The 25,011-nt window shown below is 37.1% G+C and overlaps 2 protein-coding genes across 4 annotated transcripts in view; one reads left to right on the forward strand and one right to left on the reverse strand.

Moving 5' to 3' along the window:
* Nucleotides 1–4,953: 4,953 nt before the first annotated feature.
* Nucleotides 4,954–21,647, reverse strand: LOC133655365 (annexin A4-like). Its single transcript, XM_062055454.1, has 15 exons — nt 21,485–21,647; nt 19,880–20,288; nt 19,776–19,813; nt 19,509–19,658; nt 18,925–19,012; nt 18,739–18,833; nt 18,540–18,653; nt 16,516–16,606; nt 16,259–16,338; nt 13,609–13,665; nt 13,442–13,535; nt 11,406–11,501; nt 8,619–8,677; nt 8,411–8,533; nt 4,954–8,342 (listed from the first exon to the last, which is right to left on the reverse strand). Exons 2-15 carry the CDS (start codon nt 20,277–20,279, stop codon nt 8,283–8,285), a joined length of 1,545 nt encoding a protein of 514 aa, XP_061911438.1. The 5' UTR covers nt 20,280–20,288; nt 21,485–21,647; the 3' UTR covers nt 4,954–8,282.
* The window catches only part of LOC133655369 (zinc finger CCHC domain-containing protein 24-like), a 40,216-nt gene continuing 36,266 nt past the window's right edge, over nt 21,062–25,011 (forward strand). The window contains exon 1 of one of the 3 annotated variants that reach the window (XM_062055462.1): nt 21,062–21,588. Coding sequence is in view for 1 of the 3 variants with exons in the window: in XM_062055460.1 (XP_061911444.1) it covers nt 22,491–22,515 (25 nt within the window). In the remaining 2 variants the exon portion in view is untranslated. Of the gene's footprint in view, nt 21,589–22,350; nt 22,516–25,011 lie in introns of those variants that run through there. The other 2 variants (XM_062055461.1, XM_062055460.1) reach the window with 2 other exon arrangements.

A 25,011-nucleotide genomic window follows, 5' to 3' on the forward strand; every position in this document is an offset into this window, starting at 1 on the left:
TAATATCGGAAATTATCGGTATCGGTTTTTTTTTAATTATCTGTATCGTTTTTGTTTTGTTTTGTTTTTTTGTTTGTTTTTTTTATTAAATCAACATAAAAAACACAAGATACACTTACAATTAGTGCACCAACCCAAAAAACCTCCCTCCCCCCATTTCTTTCTGTTATCAATATTCTGGTTCCTACATTATATATCAATATATATCAATACAGTCTGCAAGGGATACAGTCCGTAAGCACACATGATTGTGCGTGCTGCTGGTCCACTAATAGTACTAACCTTTAACAGTTCATTTTACTCATTTTCATTAATTACTAGTTTCTATGTAACTGTTTTTATATTGTTTTACTTTCTTTTTTATTCAAGAAAATGTTTTTAATTTAGTTATCTTATTTTATTTTATTTTTTTTAAAAGTACCTTATCTTCACCATACATGGTTGTCCAAATTAGGCATAATAATGTGTTAATTCCACGACTGTATATATCGGTTGATATCGGTATCGGTTGTTATCGGTATCGGTAATTAAAGAGTTGGACAATATCGGAATATCGGATATCGGCAAAAAGCCATTATCGGACATCCCTAATAACAATATTGATAATAAAAAATAAAATTTTTAGTAAAACATTCAAGCATTTTTCATGCATGCCAATAAGATAAAGGCATATTGATTTTAATATATGGATACATTTAAAAAACTTGGCTTTGGACAAGTGTACAGTGTTTCCCATAAACTGACAAGATACCTGTGGCGGTGGGGGCGTGGCTATGGGCGTGGTCACCATGACATCATCGAGTAATTTGCACAATTTACTACAATGATTTGTATACTTACTAATGAATAATAACAGTTTTGCTTTAAACGTCCATCCATCCATTTTACAATATAATTACAACACTTTATGTACATATTTATACAGATTTGAACAATAAGTTATTCACTGAAATATATTTATTAATTGTGGTTCTTACAAAAAATATATCTTATAAAATATAAAAGCTAAAATGTCTCAAAGCTCTGCCCCTTTAATTAGTGCATACTAAATAATTTAACTTTAGCCTACTACTACAACCATATTATTTACCAGCAACATAAAGTGAAACAGAGGCAGAGGTGTCCTGCCACAGTCAGTAACAAATAAACAGAAAACAGTAGTGGTGGTAGATAGACACAGAGCTTCATCAAACATCTGATCCACTGAACAAAGAGCTCCAAAAATCTTGAACTTTAGACTGCCATCAGTTTTACTCCCTACACTTAACCATGTGTTTCCTACTGCCTGCAGACTTTGCACCCTTTGTTATATACACATGTTGTGTTTCTAATATAAATACATTTAATAAAGTCAAATATAAATAAGGCAACAAGAGAAGTATCCTACACTTCTCTTTTGTAAAATAAATCTGAACAGCCGATATGGGCATCTACATCAACTATATGATTTGCCTGAGAAGCTGGAGAAGACAAAAAAAAATTTGTGGCGGACGTAATTCTTTCGTGGCGGGCCGCCACAAATAAATGAATGTGTGGGAAACCCTGAGTGTGTGTATATATATATATATATATATATATATATATATATATATATATATATTTCATGCAAAAATTTTAACACAATTCAGTTCAAATTGATTCAATTAATTAATAAAAAATAATATAGTGCAAGACTTTGATGGAAGTGTGTGTTGTAGTGTGTGCCAACAAAAAAGATTCATATATTTACAATCCAAAAAGGAAAGTATCATTAATGTATCATGGTTTTCATGTCCCTAATTTTGGAAAACATATTTGTCATTTTGCAAAATAAACAAATACAAAACACAAAACCCATGAAGTTGGCACGTTGTGTAAATGGTAAATAAAAACAGAATACAATGATTTGTAAATCCTTTTCAACTTATATTCAATTGAATAGACTGCAAAGACAAGATATTTAATGTTCGAACTGAGAAATGTATGTTTTTTTGCAAATAATCATTAACTTAAAATTTAATGGCAGCAACACATTGCAAAAAAGTTGGCACATGGGCATTTTTACCACTGTGTTACATGGCCTTTCCTTTTAACAACACTCAGTAAACGTTTGGGAACTGAGGAGACCAATTTTTGAAGCTTTCCAGGTGGAATTATTTCCCATTCTTGCTTGATGTACAGCTTAAGTTGTTCAACAGTCTGTTTTTGTGCTATTTTAGGCTTCATATTGCGCGACACATTTTCAATGGTGGACAGGTCTGGACTACAGGCAGGCCAGTCTAGTACCCGCACTCTTTTACTATGAAGCCACGCATATTGTCTTACTGAAATAAGCAGGGGCGTCCATTATAACGTTGCTTGGATGGCAACATATGTTGCTCCAAAAGCTGTATGCACCTTTCGGCATTAATGGTGCCTTCACAGATGTGTAAGTTACCCATGCCCTGGGCACTAATACACCCCCATACCATCACAGATGCTGGCTTTTCAACGTTGCGCCTATAACAATCCGGATGGTTCTTTTCCTCTTTGGTCCGGAGGACACGACGTCCACGGTTTCCAAAAACAATTTGAAATGTGGACTCGTCAGACCACAGAAAATGTTTCCACTTAGCATCAGCGAAGCCGGCGGCGTTTCTGGGTGTTGTTGATAAATGGCTTTCGCTTTGCATAGTAGAGTTTTAACTTGCACTTACAGATGTAGCGACCAACTGTAGTTACTGACAGTGGTTTTCTGAAGTGTTCCTGAGCCCATGTGGTGATATCCTTTACACACTGGTGTTGCTTTTTGATGCAGTACCGCCTGAGGGATGGAAGGTCTGTAATATCATCGCTTACGTGCAGTGATTTCTCCAGATACTCTGAACCTTTTGATGATATTATGGACCGTAGATGGTGAAATCACTAAATTCTTTGCAATAGCTGGTTGAGAAATGTTGTTTTTAAACTGTTGGGACAATTTGCTCACGCATTTGTTCACAAAGTGGTGACCCTCACCTCATCCTTGTTTGTGAATGACTGAGCATTTCATGGAAGCTGCTTTTATACCCAATCATGGCACCCACCTGTTCCCAATTAGCCTGTTCACCTGTGGGATGTTCCACATAAGTTTGGATTAAGCAAGATGTGAGCTTTGTAGAAAGTGCTCATTGAATACATTTTGTTCAAATGAATTAAATTAATTTATAAACAAAATAGTGCATGGCTTTAAAAGTTGTATGTGCAAATGAAATAAAATATAGGTAAAATGAATTAAATTAATACAATATAAAATATTTTTTGGCTTTGGAAGGAGTGTGTGCAAATTAAATAAAAATAAACACATTAAATGACTGCATCATTAATGTATCATGGTTTCCATGTCCCTAATTTTGGGAGAAAATAATTTAATGTAATTTTGCTGAATAAACACATGCAATTAAATCTTGCTCAAATTATTGTGCAAAATAAAAAAACACAAAACATAAATACATAATATTAGGTGTCAGATAATGGTATGCGATGTATGCCATTATTTTGCAAATAAGAGCAAATATACTTTTTTAATTTTTTTAAATTAATAGCCTATTATTAATAGCACAAGGTTCAGGTTTGCACTTGCTGCACGGCCGTGAGACAACGCTGGAAGTGTACTACAGCTACTTTTTTTTTTTTTTTTTTTAAAAAGGTACAATTTAAATTAAGTAAGATGTGCAAATTGTTTTATTGTGTGTGCAAATGAAACAAAAGTTTGTTTAAATGAATTAATCAATTTTAAAAAAATTGTGCATGGCTTTGCATTCGGCATCCGCAAATGAAATTAAATATATTTAAAATCATTTAAATGAATGCACCCTTGTTGAATCATAGTTTTCATGTCCCTAATTTTGGGGAAAAATAAATGTAATTTTGCAAATTAAATACAATAATAACCTTAAATATTGCTCAAATTACTGTGCAAAAGAAACAATAAAATCAAATAGACAAATAAATAAATATATAACAAAAATATTAGGTAAAAGATAATGGTATAAGATGTAAGCCATTATTTTGCAAATACAATCAAATATACAAATTTTAAAAAATATATATATATCATAATGGCAAAAGGTTCAGATTTTCACTTGCTGCATGGCTGTAACACTACACTGATGTGTACTACATGTACTTTTTTTTTTAAAAGGCACAATGGGGATTAAGTAAGATGAGGGAGAAAATAAGATTTATCAACACATTTGGTGCCTATTAACAGTTTCTGTGTACACAATACTGTTAAAACTAAAAAAAACTTGTTGTTTTTGGGTTTGCACTTACAGCCCGGCCACAAGATTAATGATTATTAATAAAAAAATAATTTCATTAAGTAATACAGTATGTTTCTAGTAAGATGTGTGCTGCAATGAAGACGCAATATTTGTGTGATAGTCCTGTGCAGACACTGCAGGCTGTACCTAATATAGTGGCCAATGCGTGTGCAGCCTCTGGTTGGTAGTAATAAAAGCACTGTCGAGAAATCATCGGGAAAAAGTTATGTCTCTAAAAGCAAAAAGAATATAAATAAAAATATATCCCCCCCATTCAAGTGGCTTTTGCCCTATTTATATCTGAGGCCCATATCACCGCAAACGTTCTCTGACAAATATTAACATCAAATATTCATCCCCCCCTTCTTCTTTTTGATAATGGATGAGAACTAGTGAAGGGGAAAAGGTGTGGAGAGTCTCCCCGCCCTAATAGAGAAGACTTGAGGACATCCATGCGTCCAATATGGACACTATTTATAGCCTGGAAGACTGCGCTGGCTGTCCTCAACCATTTCATCCAACGGCCCCCCCTGAGAACAGATCACTTATGTAAGACACATTAATCGCACCTTTAAGCACGACGTAGAGGAGGACAGGCGAACGCACGCTTTTTGAATGCCGCCTCTGACATGCAAACATCTCCACATGCGAGAAAGAAGAAGAAAAAAAAAAAGACACGGTAGATATGACGTGAAGTGTGGCTTTGTTTTAATTGAAATGACAATAGTTTGTATGCATGGTGAAATGAAATGGAAATATAAAACATTCAGTCAACTTGTAAGCTCATAATACTGTATGAGCACAGGGCCCTCTAGTGGCAAGCCCATTGATTACAAATCACATTGACTGCACCACGGGTGTCCAAAATGTGGCCGGGGGGACATTTTCAGCCAGCAGCTTGTTTTATTAGCCTCTAGCATATTGTGAAATAAACAATAATAATAATAGTTAATAAAAGAAAATAATAATGAGATGACATTTGCTTATAACAAAGCTAAGATGTAGCTTTGTTTAGCATATATTTAACGGAATTGGTTTTATTATCCACAATTCACCGAACTGACCCCCCCGCCCCACCATCACATTTTTTTAATTTTTATACATGCGACACAAGTTTGGACACCCCTGGATGAGATGATTATAAAGTGACATTTGGCTATTTGGATAGAATGGAGGCTATACAACTGTGGTTGATTTGTATAAAGTAGCAAGCACCAGCATGTATCAGGTTAATAGGCAAACAATAACTTTACAGATTGTTCCTTCCGCAAAGTTCACTAATGATTGAAAGGTAAGTCTACAGCCCGACGTGTGCAGTAAACAAATAATGGCATGTGCTAAACATAATTCTTCTATCTTACATAAAACACTTGTTTTACTATCATTTGGCAGTAGAGGGACTGCAAGGGGTTCAGAATGGAGGATTAATGGCTTTAGAAGTGATATACATGCACTACCTCAAATAGTGGGAGAGTGTGGACGGCGTTTATTTGAAGGAGACGTTCATTCAAGATGTTTCTATTTAGCGTGGGGGTTAGGCGCGAGGTGTTTGATAGTCACTTCCGTGTTTACAATGCGCTTTAGCTGCGCGAGGTAGGACAAGCTTAGATGCAGCTCTCCGTTGTAAGAAAACCACCAAGGCACGTCTATGGGGCGTTATTTTGGTTTAAGTCAGATGTGAGTTGTTCTCTGATATGCCTATTCAGGTTTGCACCCTCTGATGTTATAGGTACAGTGTAACATCGATTTACGAAGGTAAATAAGTTTTTACATTTTTCCTAATTTATTGCGGCAACATGGTTGTTAACGTTTTTGAGAGCACCAAAGTGACTGGTTTGTGTGTGCACGCACGCGTAGACAGTTTAGCTTGTCGTTGTTTAATATTAAGGACATTGTTGATCCATTACCCCCTTGTTATGTTTGATATATATACATATACAGTATACACACATATATATACATATATATATATATATATATATATATATATATATATATATATGTATGTATATATACATATACATGGGCTGTTATTTGCATAATTTAGATTAAAATACTACTGGGGTTGCGTTTGCTGCAGTATTATTGTTTTGATGGTTTTATAGAGTACTTGGTACCATAATTTTATTTTTCCTGTATGCTGCTTTATTTAAAACTTGGAGTACTGTAGCCTTTATTTGATTTAAGTGACAGAATTATTGTTCTGTTTTGATGGTGGATTTTATACTTGAGTACTTGGTACCATAATTGTATTTTTCCCGGTAGGCTGCTTTATTTAAAAAGTTTATTTATTTTTAGTATTGGTATTCTATTTGACAATTGTTGCACTACTGCCATGTTGAGGCCTTGTTGATCTCTTGTCTTTTGATAGCCTACCTCATGTTGGTCTATTGTTTTTTTGTTTGTATGTTTACAATAGCTTTTACATTTAATGTTTTTTGTACGAAAAAAAAATACTGGACAGTAACCATTGTAACCAAATAATGGCCTGGTGCAGGCTGGTGCAAAAATAAATAAAAGCCTTGTGCAAATAACCGCCCATGTCCTAATAGCCGCCCGGGGTCCGACCCCATTTTGTGAAATAAACGCCCAGGCTACTATTTGGTAATATACGGTATGTATATATAACACACACCCACAGTGTCTTCAAAGTGTATTCTTTTACTAAAATAGGGATTTTTGTCAGAGATAAAACTAATGTTTACAGTGTTTCTTATGGGAAACGGCTTCACTATACAAATGTTTCGATTTACGAATTATGCCAAATAAGTACGTAAGTCGAGGTTACACTGTACCTACATGTGAAATAACTTTTAGTAGGAAACGTTTGCGCTGTTCTTTGATACGCCATTTCCGGTTTACACGGCCATAACACCACGCCAATGTGCATCACACGTACTTTTATGAGGTATAATTTTAACAAAGTGAGATGTAAGCTGTTTTTTTTGTTCACCTATTCGGGTTGGCACTTGCTGCACGGCCCTGAGACGTTGCCAATGTTTATTTTGTTTGTATTATTTAACAATTTATCTTTTTTTTCTCCCCTTATCTGGTTGGTCTAATTAATGAAATAAAATCATTTTTGAACAACCAAAACGACTTTGTTGAGTACTATTTGAGGATAAATTGTATATACCGTATTTTTTGGACTATAAGTCGCAGTTTTTTTCATAGTTTGGCCGGGTGTGCGACTTATACTCAGGAGCGACTTATGTGTGAAATTATTCACACATTACCGTAAAATATCAAATAATATTATTTCGCTCATTCACGTAAGAGACTAGACGTATAAGATTTCATGGGATTTAGCGATTAGGAGTGACAGATTGTTTGGTAAACGTATAGCATGTTCTATATGTTATAGTTATTTGAATGACTCTTACCATAATATGTTACGTTAACATACCAGGCACGTTCTCAGTTGGTCATTTATGCCTCATATAACGTACACTTATTCAGCCTGTTGTTCACTATTCTTTATTTATTTTAAATTGCCTTTCAAATGTCTATTCTTGGTGTTGGCTTTTATCAAATACATTTCCCCAAAAAATGCGACTTATATATGTTTTTTTCCTTCTTTATTATGCATTTTCGGCAGGTGCGACTTATACTCCGGAGCGACTTGTACTCCGAAAAATACGGTAATCTTGTTCCTGGTTAGCAATACTAATATTTCAATATCATTAAAACTTGTAACTACATAAAGCTAACATTTTACACATATAATATTGTTTGTATATTCGTATATGATATAGCTATGAAGTGTTAATATGGGGGCACACAGTGTTAGACATTCATTTTCAATTTGACTACATAGTGATAAAGTAATTCATTTTGCATGAAATTTCTGGCATGCAGTTCTTTTTTTGTTGGTAAAAATGTGTGGAAGTCTTGGCTATTTGGCAAGCATTAGCGAAAAGATGCACGAGTAAAACACACTTACTGTAGGTAGTCTACATGCATCAGAGGTGATATTTTCCTACACATATTGTACATTGTGTGGACTTGTGACTTGTCCATTTAGTCGTTGCCTCCACAGAGCTTCAACAGCAGCTTCTTGTAGTCCCCGGAGGTGTCGCCCTAACAGACACACGTTCATGTACAGTCCAAACACATAAGAACCGAGGGAAGGGGGTGGTGGTACTTACTGAGATGTGAGTGTACAGGGACTTCCCGTAGGTCTTCACATAAGCTTGTCTGATGTCTAGCATGTCCACCTCAGAGCGGGAGACCATGATGCGGATGAGTGTTCTGTCCTTAGTCCCGGCGCCCTGGTGATATTTACACCACGGTGTGAGACATCACCTTACACGACGACGACAAGAAGAAGACCGAGAAGAGAAATGACGGCAGTACCTGCATGGCCTTGTGGAGGCGCTCTGCAAAGTAGGCAGGGGTGTTCTTGATGCATTTCACTAGGGGGCAGAAAGACAGACTGTTAGCATGCATACTTAGCATACAAGTATTTAATTAAATATACCCGTATTTTTCGGAGTATAAGTCGCTCCCGAGTATAAGTCGCACCGGCCGAAAATGCATAATAAAGAAGGAAAAAACCATATATAAGTCGCATTTTTTGGGGAAATGTATTTGATAAAACCCAACACCAAGAATAGACATTTGAAAGGCAATTTAAAATAAATAAAGAATAGTGAACAACAGGCTGAATAAGTGTACGTTATATGACGCACAAATAACCAACTGAGAACGTGCCTGGTATGTTAACGTAACATATTATGGTAAGAGTCATTCAAATAACTATAACATATAGAACATGCTATACGTTTACCAAACAATCTGTCACTCCTAATGGCTAAATCCCATGAAATCTTATACGTCTAGTCTCTTACGTGAATGGGCGAAATAATATTATTTGATATTTTACGGTAATGTGTTAATAATTTCACACATAAGTCGCCCCTGAGTATAAGTCGCACCCCCGGCCAAACTATGAAAAAAACGGCGACTTATAGTCAGAAAAATGCGGTACTGTTTTTTTTTGGACTATGCTTTAGTTTTCTCAAAAACTGACAGTGTGGCTTATAACCTGTTGCGGTAATGTACGTATTAATTCTGGTTGTGCTTACTGACCTCAAATTAATTTTATTAGATAGATACATAGATAACATTTTATTGATTCCTTCAGGAAAATTAAAATTCCAGCAGCAGTGTATAGAATTGGGATCGAATTTAAAAAGTAAGAAGAATTATGAGAATTACTTTCAACCTTATTGAAAATAAGATATTCTTCCTCTCAGTATGTTAATAATGACTGAATTAATTAATTATATATTACAAAACTGTTGTATATACTAATTCACAGATGTCATTCTGTTATAAAAAAGGTCAGTAAATGATGTGTATATTTGTAAATGCTCTGAAGTGGGAAAGGGGTAGGATTAAATAAGCTTTGCTTCTTCCTACTCCTTTTCGGACATGATGTAAAGTGAATAATATGAAATTGTGTGATGTGTTATGCTGTAAGTGTGTTCATGTTCGAAATAAACTAAAGAAAGAAAGAAATAATGGGGGTATAAATGGAAATAAAATAGAAAATATAACAATAAGAATAAAAATAAAAAGCAACAAAAGAATAAAAAAATATAACAGTAAAAATAAGAATATAACAAGAGAAACTATGCAGAAGTGACCATGTTATTAGGTACATGGTGTAATGACACGTGTGACCGGTGGACGGCAGTCACACATAAGAGATACATGTGGACTGCAGGTAGAGGCCCAATAAATGATGCTGGGTAAGCCAGCAAGACCAAAACGTTCATTAAGAATATAGAACATTACGCAGGGCATTAAAAAATCTGTCAAATTGTTTGAGTACTTGTTTAGACCTTGGTAAGCTACGAAGCCGCACCGCTTGCTGGAACGTTGAGCATTACGGCTAGCATAGTCAGACGTACTGTGCTTCAACATAGCGGTTATTATTATTGTGGTGTGTGTATAAGGACACCAAAATGACACCTATTAGGAGACATTATATGGCGTTTTGTTTTGCAATATTATTCAAAACCAACTGTTCCTACCTGCTGATGTGTATTTGAGATCTGCATAAGTCCTCAATGTCTGCTGCTTTCCGCCATTGTAGCCTGCACCGTAGTCAATAAGCTCCTTGTTTTTCTCTATCCTCTTGTTATGGGGCATTCTTCCTCAGATGTTGCCATTTCTAATATAAAGTAGCATAAAGTTTGAACTTATATCTGTCAGTAGGCTCGCTATGGAAGCGCTAAAAACTACCGGTACAACAAAGATGAGGGGGAGAATACGCTGTCGAAGCAGAGCCAGGTAAATAAGACCGCCCACAAAAAAGCGCATCCTGAAGAGATGGTCAGAAAGCAGCTTGAAGATGGCCTGTAAAACGGCTGTGTAGCGGCTAACTCCGAGTAGCCTATATCCTATCATGTTTATTACCTTTTGTAAATGACTTGACTAAAATAGAAGAAAAGACCAACGTTGTGTGCTTATTGGAGGACATAAAGATGATAAGGCTGCCCAACCTTGCACAAGTGAACTCGTTAAAGGACTGCTTGTAATGGAACGCTTGTGTCGCAACTTTTAGAAGCAAGCGAATAACATCCAATACTTGTTTTATTGCGGATATTGACCTACAGTACAGGCCAAAAGTTTGGACACACCTTCTCATTCACAACACAACTGATGGTCCCAACCCCATTGATAAAGCAAGAAATTCCACTAATCAACACTAATAAGGCACACCCGTGAAGTGAAAACCATTTCAGGTGACTACCTCTTGAAGGTCATCGAGAGAATGCCAAGAGTGTGCAAAGCAGTAATCAGAGCAAAGGGTGGCTATTTTGAAGAAACTAGAATATAAAACATGTTTTCAGTTATTTCACCTATTTTTGTTAAGTACATAACTCCACATGTGTTCATTCATAGTTTTGATGCCTTCAGTGACAATCTACAATGTAAATAGTCATGAAAATAAAAAGCATTGAATGAGAAGGTGTGTCCAAACTTTTGGCCTGTACTGAATATCAGGACACCCCTAATTAATATACAAAAAAGATTCTTGAGACCTTATGAACTAATATGAATATGCACTTTTAAGCTATATATACAGCATTTAAGTGAACATGCCAGGAATGGAACTGAATGAATACGTACCAACAGCCACCATGCCAGACTCCACGTTGCCAGACATTTCCCTGCCGATGCTCTTCTCGATGTCCCGACCGCACATCTGCTGGTACTCCTGGAAGACTAATGGCGTACATAAAAAAGGTAAGAGACCTTGTAACAACATACAGTCGCGATCAAAAGTTGTAAAGAACATAATGTCATGGCTGTCTTGACTTTCCAATCATTTCTACAACTCTTATTTTTTTGTGATAGAGTGATTGGAGCACATACTTGTTGGTCACAAAAAACATTCATGAAGTTTGGTTCTTTTATGAATTTATTATGGCTCTACTGAAAATGTGAGCACATCTGCTGGGTCAAAAGTATACATACAGCAATGTTAATATTTGGTTACATGTCCCTTGGCAAGTTTCACTGCAATAAGGCGCTTTTGGTTGAATTTTTGACCACTCCTCTTGACAAAATTGGTGCAGTTCAGCTAAATTTGTTGGTTTTCTGACATGGACTTGTTTCTTCAGCATTGTCCACACGTTTAAGTCAGGACTTTGGGAAGGCCATTCTAAAATCTTAATTCTAGCCTAATTTAGCCATTCTTTACCACTTTTGACGTGTGTTTGGGGGTCGATGTCCTGTTGGAACACCCAACTGCGCCCAAGACCCAACCTTCGGGCTGATGATTTTAGGTTGTCCTGAATAATTTGGAGGTAATCCTCCTTTTTCATTGTCCCATTTACCGTATTTTTCGGACTATAAGTCGCAGTTTTTTTCATAGTTTGGCCGGGGGTGCGACTTATACTCAGGAGCGCCATATGTGTGAAATTATTAACACATTAGCGTAAAATATCAAATAATATGATTTAGCTCATTCACGTAAGAGACTAGACGTATAAGATTTCATGGGATTTAGCGATTAGGAGTGACAGATTGTTTGGTAAACGTATAGCATGTTCTATATGTTATAGTTATTTGAATGACTCTTACCATAATATGTTACATTAACATACCAGGCACGTTCTCAGTTGGTTATTTATGCCTCATATAACGTACACTTATTCAGCCTGTTGTTCACTATTCTTTATTTATTTTAAATTGCCTTTCAAATGTCTATTCTTGGTGTTGGATTTTATCAAATAAATTTCCCCCAAAAATGCGACTTATACTCCAGTGCGACTTATATATGTTTTTTTCCGTCTTTATTATGCATTTTCGGCCGGTGCGACTTATACTCCGAAAAATACGGTACTCTCTGAAACAAAAATTTAGCTGTTTGGCCACAATACCCAGCACTATGTTTGGAGGAGAAAAGGTGAGGCCTTTAATCCCAGGAACACCATACCTACTATCAAGCATGGTGGTGGTAGTATTATGCTCTGGACCTATTTTGCTGCCAATGGAACTGGTGCTTTACAGAGAATAAGTGGGACAATGAAAAAGGAGGATTACCTCCAAATTCTTCAGGACAACTTAAAATCATCAGCCCGAAGGTTGGGTCTTGGGCGCAGTTGGGTGTTCCAACAGGACAATGACCCCCAAACACACGTCAAAAGTGGTAAAGGAATGGCTAAATCAGGCTAGAATTAAGGTTTTAGAATGGCCTTCTCAAAGTCCTGACTTAATAAACGTGTGGACAATGCTGAAGAAACAAGTCCATGTCAGAAAACCAAAAAATTTAGCTAAACTGCACCAATTTTGTCAAGAGTAGTGATCAAAAATTCAACCAGAAGCTTGTGGATGGCTACCAAAAGCGCCTTATTGCAGTGAAACTTGCCAAGGGACATGTAACCTAATATTAACATTGCTGTATGTCTACTTTTGACTCAGCAGATTTGCTCACATTTTCAGTAGACCCATAATAAATTCATAAAAGAACCAAACTTCATGAATATTTTTTGTGACCAACAAGTATGTGCTCCAATCAGTCTATCACACAAAAAATAAGAGTTGTAGAAATTATTAGAAACTGAACACAGCCATGACATTATGTTCTTTACACGTGTATGTCAACTTTTGATCGCGACTGTATGTGCGCATGTAAAGTGAGGAGATAAAAGTACACTCACCTGCCCGCAGGTGAGGCTTGCTGCGAGCGCACAAGATGGCGTTGAACTGAGACTCATCGGTGCCAACTTTGTTCTCGCCGGCCGCGTACAGTTTCTATGACACATGCAAATGTAACAACAGAAAGTGGAGGCATGGAGGGACCAAACGAGCGTGTTGCAAAACACACCTGAGCATCCTGTTTGGCGAGGGATATGTCAACGGTTTCCCTTTCGTCGCGATTGCCCTGGAACAATCAAACATGTTTACTTTATTGAAACTGCACAGTGCATTTAGGGATGAGTATTTGAAAGACAGAAATTGTTTTAATACATTTAGATATACGGTATATATTTTTTTATTCCATATAATGCTTGCCAGAAATTTAAAAAAAAGATGATACAAACCTTGTTGCAGTCTGTATTATAGTTATAGTTATTTGTTCTATTTTTGTTAAAATGCCAGGTATTGTACTACACTTTGCTTTTTAGTGTCAATCTGTTACGCGTTTTACCTGGATTAATTGCGCCCTCTGCTGGTTGGCTCAAAACTCAACATGGAATAAACATTGATTCATTCAATGTTGAATGCTTTTGCTCGGGGTGCCCAAACTGTTTGCTTCCGAGGGCCAAAGTAAAAACATGACAATGGGCTGGGGGCTAAAGACAGCGATTTTAAGTAGGGGTGTCTCGATACAACTTTTTCATTTCCGATACGATACCAATATTAAAGCCTCGAGTATTGGCCGATACCGATCCGATACAATATCAGCAGGTATCATACATACTTGTATTATTTTGTAATGTGGAATTTTATCAAATGTTTGTTGATTAAGTGAAATTAATCAGAGAATAATGGAATGTATGAAAAACACTAACCTAATTATTTTTAACCTGGTTGAAGTTGAATGATACGGACACATTTGTTACTGGATACTTTCTGATGCGTGAATACATTATATCTGTAAGTAATATGCAACTAAAATTATTTGATATTCATATAAGACAAATTTTTTGTTTTAGACTGCACTGTTGTTTAATTTACAACACTTTATGTATGTCTAGCTTGTGTGCTGTTGCGTGCTTAGCTGCCATGAATTGATTTACGTGGACCCCGACTTAAACAAGTTGAAAAACTTATTCGGGTGTTACCATTTAGTGGTCAACTGTACGGAATATGTACTGTACTGTGCAAACTACTAATAAAAGTTTCAATCAATCAAAAAAAGCTTCAAGTAGCCTATAGCCTGACATGTTTACCTTATGTAAAAAACTTCACTAAAATACAAGAAAACACCAAGCTTGTATGCGTAATGGAAGATATTCAGAAGTTAACTGGCTGTCCAAATGTAACGCGCCGCAGGACTGCTTGTATCAAAGCTTATAGCGGACATTGTACGTGCAAGCTCATTTTAACAGATACTTGTTTTTTTCTGCTGATATCACGCAGATATCCCACATCTACATGGGATCCAGACACAAAAAACCTAAATGTATATAATCCCACCCTTTGGCGGGCCAAACAAAACGAGACGCCGGGCCAAATTTGCCTGCCTCCTTACCCCCAACTGTAGGCACCCAAAGTTCGATTTACGAACCCCTCCATTTGCAAACTTTTAGATCGCGCCAAATATGCCTCTGTGTGCGAACCATGTCTCTGCGTACAAACGCTTCATTCATTGATTTTGTGCAGGTCGTAGCATTTTTGGGGAGGCGGAGCTCTCTATGTTACAGTACAGTACACTACTAGTCACTTCTCAGCACTTCAGCGTGTGTGCCCTTTCTGTGTTTTTTCGCCTTTTGACAAGTTTTGACCCTTTCGCTAACTCAATATGAGCCCCAAAAAGAGAACAGACCAGCCTGAGAGGGAATCGCTGTTGAGTAAAAAAAACCAGACTATTTGCGAAGAGTACATTAATGGCGCTAGCAAGTAATATGGGAGAATTGCCGAAGCAGGCTTTAATTGTGATGAGACCAGATTGTTCTGGAAAAATTTGCCAGATTTATTTTTAAAAGAAGGGGAAAGGAGTTTACTCTCGTTCAGAGGCGCCTCTTTCAAGCGCGCACATATACACATGGCTCCTCCTCCCCGATCCCTCTCTTCTCTTCCTCTGTCTGTCTGCTCCTTTCTCCTCAACTCCTCCTTTGCCAATGTTAATGTAAGTGGATTTCCTAAATGTTTGTTATTGTAGCAATATAATTGTTAAACTTAAGGATTTATGTGATTTCTGATAGTTTGTGAGGGCACCAAAGGGGGGGCGGTATAGCTCGGTTGGTAGAGTGGCCGTGCCAGCAACTTGAGGGTTCCAGGTTCGATTCCCCGCTTCCGCCATCCTAGTCACTGCCGTTGTGTCCTTGGGCAAGACACTTTACCGACCTGCTCCCAGTGCCACCCACACTGGTTTAAATGTAACATAGATATTGGGTTTCACTATGTAAAAGCGCTTTGAGTCACTAGAGAAAACCGCTATATAAATATAATTCACTTCACTTCACCAAAGGGATTTCTGTGTGTGTGTGTGTGCTTGTTGGCAGAGCAGCGCATACAAAGGACAGCTTGTTAATGTTGTTGTTTTGGCTTGTTAATAAAGAGAAAGTTGATCCATCACCTCATTGTCATGTTTGTTTGATATACAGTACTGTATCGCACTTTATATTGTGTTCAAACTGTACACTAAAATATGGACTTATGTCCAGGCTGGAACCCATTTTTTGTTTCTTATGGAGAAATTTGCTTCACTACACAAATTTTTCAATTTACAAACACTGTTCAAGAAACAATTACGTTTGTAAATCGAAGTTCCACTGTAATAGGCAATATGATTAATGAAAAGAAGCTACCTGGCAGAGGGAAACCAGTAGCCTGCGGAAGTGGCCGGAGGTGTCATTGCTGATGGCATCTTCCAGGGTTTTCCCGTACTCTAGAAACAAGATATAGCATCTTTGAGGAAATGCTATCATTTGCACAACCATGACATTTGGGTTTGGACACCATTGTCCACTTAGCACTTGCACTGGGAGTGTCCTGCCATACTATGGATGTTTGCAGTTACATTAATTGGTATTCTACAAGGAAAACAGTCAGTTTAGTAACTCACCAGACTTGTAAATAGAAGACATTTCACGAATCTCCGCATTAGAGCGAGAGGAGAGGATCTCGATAAGACAAGCCTCGTCTGTTCCTGCTCCCTGGAGGAGAAAAATAAAACAAACAATGGAGAATATTTGTTGTTTTACATGAAACTGCATTTCAAGATGTTCTTCAACTTTCATGCAACGCTAGTTGCTAGCCACATTGTACTGTTGTGTTATTTGTAATTTGTTCAGCGCACTAACTGTCTGCTGAAGCACTGATATCAAACTCAAGGCCCGGGGGCCAAATCTGGCCCGCCACATTATTTTATGTGGCTCGTCAAAGCCTGGAAATAATATGCGTTAATAAAATGCGTAATAAAATATTTTCTTACTAAATATATTTGTTCTTTCCCTTTTGACATTAAAAATCATGTACTGCATGCAATTGCATATCTTTTAAAATTCAATATCATCAAAACGTAAATATTATATTATCATGTATTCCGTAAATATTTGTTGTTAAAATAAAGATAAATATTGTACTGAAATATCTGCTTGACTTACGATTTCAAAACAAATTAACAATCAAATTGTAGACTTTAAAATTGACAATAGATTTTACGGTTAAATTTAAGTTTTTTACCTTAAAATCAACTTTGGTACTGACACAAAAACTTAAAAAAAACAACCAAAAAAAACCATTATAACGACAATATTTTACAGTAAAAAACAACAACCTGGAAGCTCTGTTGCTTGATTTTTACCGCTAAAAACAGTGGTATTGTTTTTCCATTCCATTTATTCAATTTTTTTTATAAGCTGTAAAAAAACACACACTGCTTTTACTGTAAAATTCTGGTGACTGAGCTGCCAGTTTTTAAAGTAAAATTTAAATATTTTTTTAGCAGCTTATGTAAATAATAAATGATAAATGGGTTATACTTGTATAGCGCTTTTCTACCTTCAAGGTACTCAAAGCGCTTTGACAGTATTTCCACATTCACCCATTCACACACACATTCACACACTGATGGAGGGAGCTGCCATGCAAGGCGCTACCAGCACCCATCAGGAGCAAGGGTGAAGTGTCTTGCCCAAGGACACAACGGACATGACTAGGATGGTCGATGTGGCCCTCAATGAAAACGAGTTTGACACCCCTGTGCTAACGTGTGACTTTGTGCACTGTTAACAGCCTGTTTAAGATAAAGGTCGACCGATATGGTGTTTTCACGGCCGATACCAATTATTGGTAGTCAATGAAGCCAATAACAGATATTTGGAGCCGATATGCATTTGCAGCATAAGTTATTTAAACATGAATAGTACATGTCAATAATAGACTAAAAAACTCCTTTGTCCCACACGCCATTAGACTGTACAACTTCTCTCTGGGGATGCAAAACAATAACAGTGCAATACTTTTTCATAACATGGTCACTACTGCCTAGTTTCTCTTGTTATATTCTTATTTCACTGTTATATTTTTATTCTCATTGTTGCTTTTTATTTTTATTCTTATTGTAATATTTTTCTTTTTTCTTTCCATTTATACCCCCATTATTTACTTTTTAAATTCGATCTCAATTCTGTACACTGCTGCTGGAATTTTTACTTTCCTGAGGGAACTCTCCTGAAGGAATCAATAAAGTACTATCTATATATCTATAAGCAGCTTGACAAGGCTTCGAGTTGTTTTTCTGAACATTACTTTTTAGAAAACCTCAGACCAGTAGTGGCAGAAAATTTTATGCGGTGCTAATGGTGTGGTTAATTTAGCACCAAAAAAGCAGAAGCACTGCGGTAAAAAAAAAAAGAGAGCTTTTCACTTTTCTCAAGCAGGGCAAATAACACAAATTTTTTTTCATCTTCTAAATATTATGTTGGTATCCTATGTGCATTTATTGTATCTGCTGATGTAGTTCTGTTGTCTGATACCGGGAAAAAAACAAAAGGCTGATACCAATATACGTCAAAATCCAAATAATTGGTCGACCTCTAGTTTAACCACAAATTTTTCCCAAAAGACAGAAAATTCGTAGCCTACCTTTATAGCTTCTCTGAGCTCAGACGCATCAAAGCGTGTGGGGCTCATCAACATCGAAAGAACAAGATTTTCAAAGTTTCCTGTCAGCTCAGACTTTAAATCGTGGGCTAAATCCTGGAAAGAGGACAAACAAAAATAGAAGGGCAGAAATGATCATAGAAGGAAATACATGTTTGTGAAGATTGGGAAGAACACCAACCTTCCCATAAGTTGTCTTGTAGGCTGCTACCATGGGAACCCTCTGCTTGTTGGTACGGCTTCCCAAAAGCTCAACGATGGCGTTTTCATCGGTGCCTGAGCAAGGAGTGGGGGTATGCTTATCAAAAATAGCCCCAAAAAAAAACAAGGACACATTTCTGTCAGACGATACAGTGAATTTACTCACCAAAACCTTTCATTGCTTTACGAAGAACCTCCACATCCCTCAAAGGATCGGCCCCAGGGAAGTCCTTTATAGATCCTCTGTAGCCTTTCTATGGATCACAGTACATTTTAATGCAAGTTAGAAAAAGAGTGCAAAAGTTATTTAAACAATTTATTCATACATCATTAATAATCATCAATCCATAAAATGTATTCAATCAATGAATTAACTTTGTAGATTTTATATAATTCATTAAAATATTTAAAGCAATACAATTTATACCAATAATTAATGATTAATTTAAATATTAAATACATTTAATTGTACATGTAATAAAACACATTTAAAAATATATAATTTAATTGAAATAGTCATCTAAAAGTAAAACATTTTGTAAATGTTTTAATGCAATTTAAATTAAATAATAAGTATATACATTAAAATATTGGTATAGATGTTTTGCTTTTTTTATTAAAATTAAAATTAAAATTAAAAAAATTAAAAATGTATGTGAAAATGTTAAATAATTGTACTATATATTGTATAGAATAAATAATCATTTCAAAATACAATTAACAATAAAACTGTAGACAAATTGAGCTTACAGGTATGGCAGGTGCCTGAGGGTTGGACGAAACTCCGCTTCCATACACTGGCATAGAGGGGTTGGCGGCAGGGCCCCCACTGGGGTAGTTAGGCATGGGTTGCTGTCCTGGCGCAGGCCCCCCTTGGTATCCCTGGGGAGCCCCTCCTGGCTGCAAACAGAAGACAGCTGTGAGTGGTTTAAATAGAAGCAAACAGGGCTGGTGGAGATAAGGTGATTAGTCTGTCCATATGGACAATAAGGGAGGGGGTGATAAGATCTTACGTACAGCACCGTAGCCCCCTGGTGCCGCCCCCCAGCCACCACCTGTATGAAAAAATTGACACAAAATCAGTTTGTTGATTTGTTTTTATAAATAATTTGTGATCTCACCTGATTGAGGCATGGATGGATATCCTCCTGCTCCAGGCTGTGGTTGGTAACCTCCAGCCTGAGGTGGAAAGCCTCCAGCCGGAGGAGGGTATCCGCCCGCCTGGGGAGGGTAGCCACCTCCTGCTGTTGGGTAACCCCCAGCCTGTGGTTGGTAACCCCCAGCCTGTGGTGGGTATCCACCCGCTTGTGGAGGGTAGCCACCCGCTTGGGGCGGGTATCCGCCAGCTGCAGGAGGGTATCCACCGGCTTGGGCCGGGTAGCCCCCAGCTTGGGGCGGGTAGCCCCCGGCTTGGGGCGGGTAGCCGCCCGCTTGTGGAGGGTAGCCGCCCGCTTGTGGAGGGTAACCACCTGCTTGCGGTGGGTAGCCGCCTGACTGGGCAGGGTAACCTGGATAGCTCATTTTCACAATCTGAGGGTGACAGAAGTTGCGGTTACTTATTCTAAATGTGACGTAAACAGGAAGGTTAACTTCCTCTGATTAGTGACGCAAAGGTGGTGCTTTGCTACAAACTTTTTCCCAGTACAGTGAATGCTACATTCAGCAAAAAAACTAAACTAAATATTTAAAGGTCCATGTTTTTTGTGACTTTTGCTGTTGGCATAACAGAAGTGGTGCTACTGACATTCCCCGTTGACACTCTTCACTTTATTGTTTTGATTGATTGATTGAGACTTTTATTAGTAGATTGCACAGTACAGTACATATTCCGTACAATTGACCACTAAATGGTAAACACTCGAATCATTTTTTCAACTGGTTTAAGTCGGGGTCCACGTTGCATTGAGAATATACAGAAAAGTGGCACTTATATTGCTGAAATTATTGTTGTTGTTTTTTTAAATATCTTTGACCTATTTTTCCTTTCTTACCACCAATGTGTTGCTTGATAACAAATGAACGCACACAAAAATACCTCATGAGACGTTTGAGTGGTGTCAGTTTTTCTGGCTTCCACAGTTTGACCCGTGGAAAAAAGCAATGGAAAATCACCAGCAATTAACAACTAAAAAAGCGGAACTGAAGCAGGAACGGCATGTAACATTGCAGAATAAAAATATGTTTGACATTTTAGGGATGACCATTGATTTAAAACACTTGTTGCCCCTTTTACGATTGTATTACGTGATCGGGAACTGAGCATCACTAAGCAAATATGTATTATTTCCCGACTTTGGGTGACCGACACGGCATTAAATAGTACATTGAACATACATTAATACATAATTGACTGTTTATGTCAATAGTTACCACTTTATCTCAAATAGTTGTCCTCTAGTGCTGTTGTCCTCCAGCTTTACGTAACGTTCCTCGAAGGAGTTTAGCATGTAGCATCCTGGACGCTATTAGCTAGCGAGCTAACTAACGGTTTAGCTAAATTAAGGCGAAATATTCCGTCTTAAAACGTCTAAAAATCACTGTCGCTTTCATGGTAGTTGTGTAACGTTCTGCTTGTGTAGCCAAAAGAACGTTCTGCTTGTGCAGCCGAAAGAAGACTACATTCCACGGAGACTCAGCAAAAATACCAGGAATTAGACGGCACCATTAAAATAACAAGAATAAACAAAAATGGCCGCCGTCGTGTTATAAAGCATATCCAATAATACCTCAAGTTGTCTTTAAGTGGAGGAAGAAGATGCTTTCTTGTTTGGGGCTGATGTCTGCTCCAGGAAGAGTGTCGATGGGCGACGGCCGACGGTAAGAGAAGAGGGTGTGTCCATCTCAAGTAACTTAATAACATTTGTCCCCTCTTGACTCAGTCTCCCCATTGTTGACTTTGGACACTGGTGCCATCATTCTTGGTTGCCATGGCGACACATTTGCACTCAATACAACACTTATTTACTGAGAAAAGGGTTTTGCAAACTTTGTTGACTGTTGATGACTGAAGTGTTAATACCAACTAGGGCTGTGAATCTTTGGGTGTCCCACGATTCGATTCAATATCGATTCTTGGGGTCACGATGCGATTCAAAATCGATTTTTTTTTTTTCAATTCAACACGATTCTCGATTCAAAAACGATTTTTTTCCCGATTCAAAAGGATTCTCTATTCATTAAAGGCCTACTGAAACCCACTACTACCGACCACGCAGTCTGATAGTTTATATATCAATGATGAAATCTTAACATTATAACACATGCCAATACGGCCGGGTTAACTTATAAAGTGACATTTTAAATTTGCCGCTAAACTTCCGGTTCGAAACGCCTCTGAGGATGACGTATGCGCGTGACGTAGCCCGACGAACACGGGTATGCCTTCCACATTGAAGCCGATACGAAAACGCTCTGTTTTCATTTCATAATTCCACAGTATTCTGGACATCTGTGTTCGTGAATCTGTTTCAATCATGTTCATTGCATTATGGAGAAGGAAGCCAAGCAAGCAAAGAAGAAAGTTGTCGGTGCGAAATGGACGTATTTTTCGAACGTAGTCAGCCACAACAGTACACAGCCGGCGCTTCTTTGTTTACATTCCCGAAAGATGCAGTCAAGATGGAAGAACTCGGATAACAGAGACTCTAACCAGGAGGACTTTTGATTTGGATACACAGACGCCTGTAGAGAACTGGGACAACACAGACTCTTACCAGGATTACTTTGATTTGGATGACAAAGACGCAGACGTGCTACTGTGAGTATGCAGCTTTGGCTTTTTTTTGCGTATGTACGTAACTTTTTTAAAATATATAAGCTTTATGAACCTTGGGTTAGGTGAACGGTCTTTTGGGCTGAGTGATTGTGTGTGTTGATCATGTGTTTGAATTGTATTGGCGTGTTCTATGGAGCTAGGAGCTAGCAGAGGAGCTAGGAGCTAGCATAACACGTACCGTACCGTAAGTGCGCGTCACGTACGTAACTTTTTAAAAATATATAAGCTTTATGAACCTTGGGTTAGGTGAACGGTCTTTTGGGCTGAGTGATTGTGTGTGTTGATCGGGTGTTTGAATTGTATTGGCGTGTTCTATGGAGCTAGGAGCTAGCAGAGGAGCTAGGAGCTAGCATAACAAACACGCAGGTGTTATTATGCAGGATTAATTTGTGGCATATTAAATATAAGCCTGGTTGTGTTGTGGCTAATAGAGTATATATATGTCTTGTGTTTATTTACTGTTGTAGTCATTCCCAGCTGAATATCAGGTACCGTGAGTATGCAGCCTTGGCTGCTAAACATTCGATAACTTGACCGTATGTGCGCGTCACGTACGTAACTTTTTAAAAATATATAAGCTTTATGAACCTTGGGTTAGGTAAACGGTCTTTTGGGCTGAGTGATTGTGTGTGTTGATCAGGTGTTTGAATTGTATTGGCGTGTTCTATGGAGCTAGCAGAGGAGCTAGGAGCTAGCATAACAAACACGCAGGTGTTTTTATGCAGGATTAATTTGTGGCATATTAAATATAAGCCTGGTTGTGTTGTGGCTAATAGAGTATATATATGTCTTGTGTTTATTTACTGTTGTAGTCATTCCCAGCTGAATATCAGGTCACCCCCGGCTCTCACAGCATCTTCCCTATCTGAATAGCTTCAACTCCCCACTAGTCCTTCACTTGCACTTTACTCATCCACAAATCTTTCATCCTCGCTCAAATTAATGGGGAAATTGTCGCTTTCTCGGTCCGAATCTCTCTCACTTCATGCGGCCATCATTGTAAACAATAGGGAACTTTGCGTATATGTTCAACTGACTACGTCACGCTACTTCCGGTAGGTGCAAGCCTTTTTTTTATCAGATACCAAAAGTTGCAATCTTTATCGTCGTTGTTCTATACTAAATCCTTTCAGCAAAAATATGGCAATATCGCGAAATGATCAAGTATGACACATAGAATAGATCTGCTATCCCCGTTTAAATAAAAAAAATTCATTTCAGTAGGCCTTTAAATACATAGATTTCAGCAGGATCTACCCCAGTCTGCTGACATGCAAGCAGAGTAGTAGATTTTTGTAAAAATCTTTTATAATTGTAAAGGACAATGTTTTATCAACTGATTGCAATAATGTAAATGTGTTTTAACTATTAAATTAACCAAAAATATGACTTATTTTATCTTTGTGAAAATATTGGACACAGTGTGTTGTCAAGCTTATGAGATGCGATGCAAGTGTAAGCCACTGTGACACTATTGTTCTTTTTTTTTTTTTTTTTTTATAAATGTCTAATGATAATGTCAATGAGGGATTTTTAATCACTGCTATGTTGAAATTGTAACTAATATTGATACTGTTGTTGATAATATTCACTTTTGTTTCACTACTTTTGGTTTGTTCTGTGTCGTGTTTGTGTCTCCTCTCAATTGCTCTGTTTATTGCAGTTCTGAGTGTTGCTGGGTCGGGTTTGGTTTTGGAATTGGATTGCATTGTTATGGTATTGCGGTGTATTGTTTTGTTGGATTAATTAATTAAAAAAATAATTAAATTTTTTTAAAATAAAACTAAATAAATAGATTTTTTAAAAATGAGAATCGATTCTGAATCGCACAACGTGAGAATCGCGATTCGAGTTCGAATCGATTTTTTCCCACACTCCTAATACCAACCAAACCTACCCCCCACCCCCACCCTCCATATCCCACACCCCGGATTGTAAATAATGTAAATAATTCAATGTATATACTCTGATGATTATCTTGTGTGATGACTGTATTATGATGATAGTATATATTTGATAGTATATATTAGGGATGTCCGATAATGGCTTTTTGCCGATATCCGATATTCCGATATTTCACCATATATTTAAATGATCATCCATTCCAAACATCTTTTGTTAAAATCAAGATAAAAACTTAATTATCTGCTAGACTTGTGATTTTAAAGCAAGTTATCCAACAAATTGTACACTGTAAAAATGTTTTTTTTTATTGTAAAGTCTGTTGATTTTACAGTAACAAAACTGACAGTTCAATAATTAAAGCCAGTCAAAAAAAATTTATATTTCAAATGAGGTTTAAAAATGTTTTTATTTTAAGCAAATTGATGCACTTTAAATCTTTCTGTTTCAGATTAAAAACAATGTTGGTAAAGTTACTCTTTTTTTGTAAGTGGATCCATATTTTAAAATGTTTTGTTTTCTTGAATTTTAATAAGGATGCAGAGGTGTACTTATCACCATTTCATAGACAAATGA

Source organism: Entelurus aequoreus, linkage group LG08, assembly GCF_033978785.1.
Source record: "Entelurus aequoreus isolate RoL-2023_Sb linkage group LG08, RoL_Eaeq_v1.1, whole genome shotgun sequence".
Taxonomy (NCBI): domain Eukaryota; kingdom Metazoa; phylum Chordata; class Actinopteri; order Syngnathiformes; family Syngnathidae; genus Entelurus; species Entelurus aequoreus.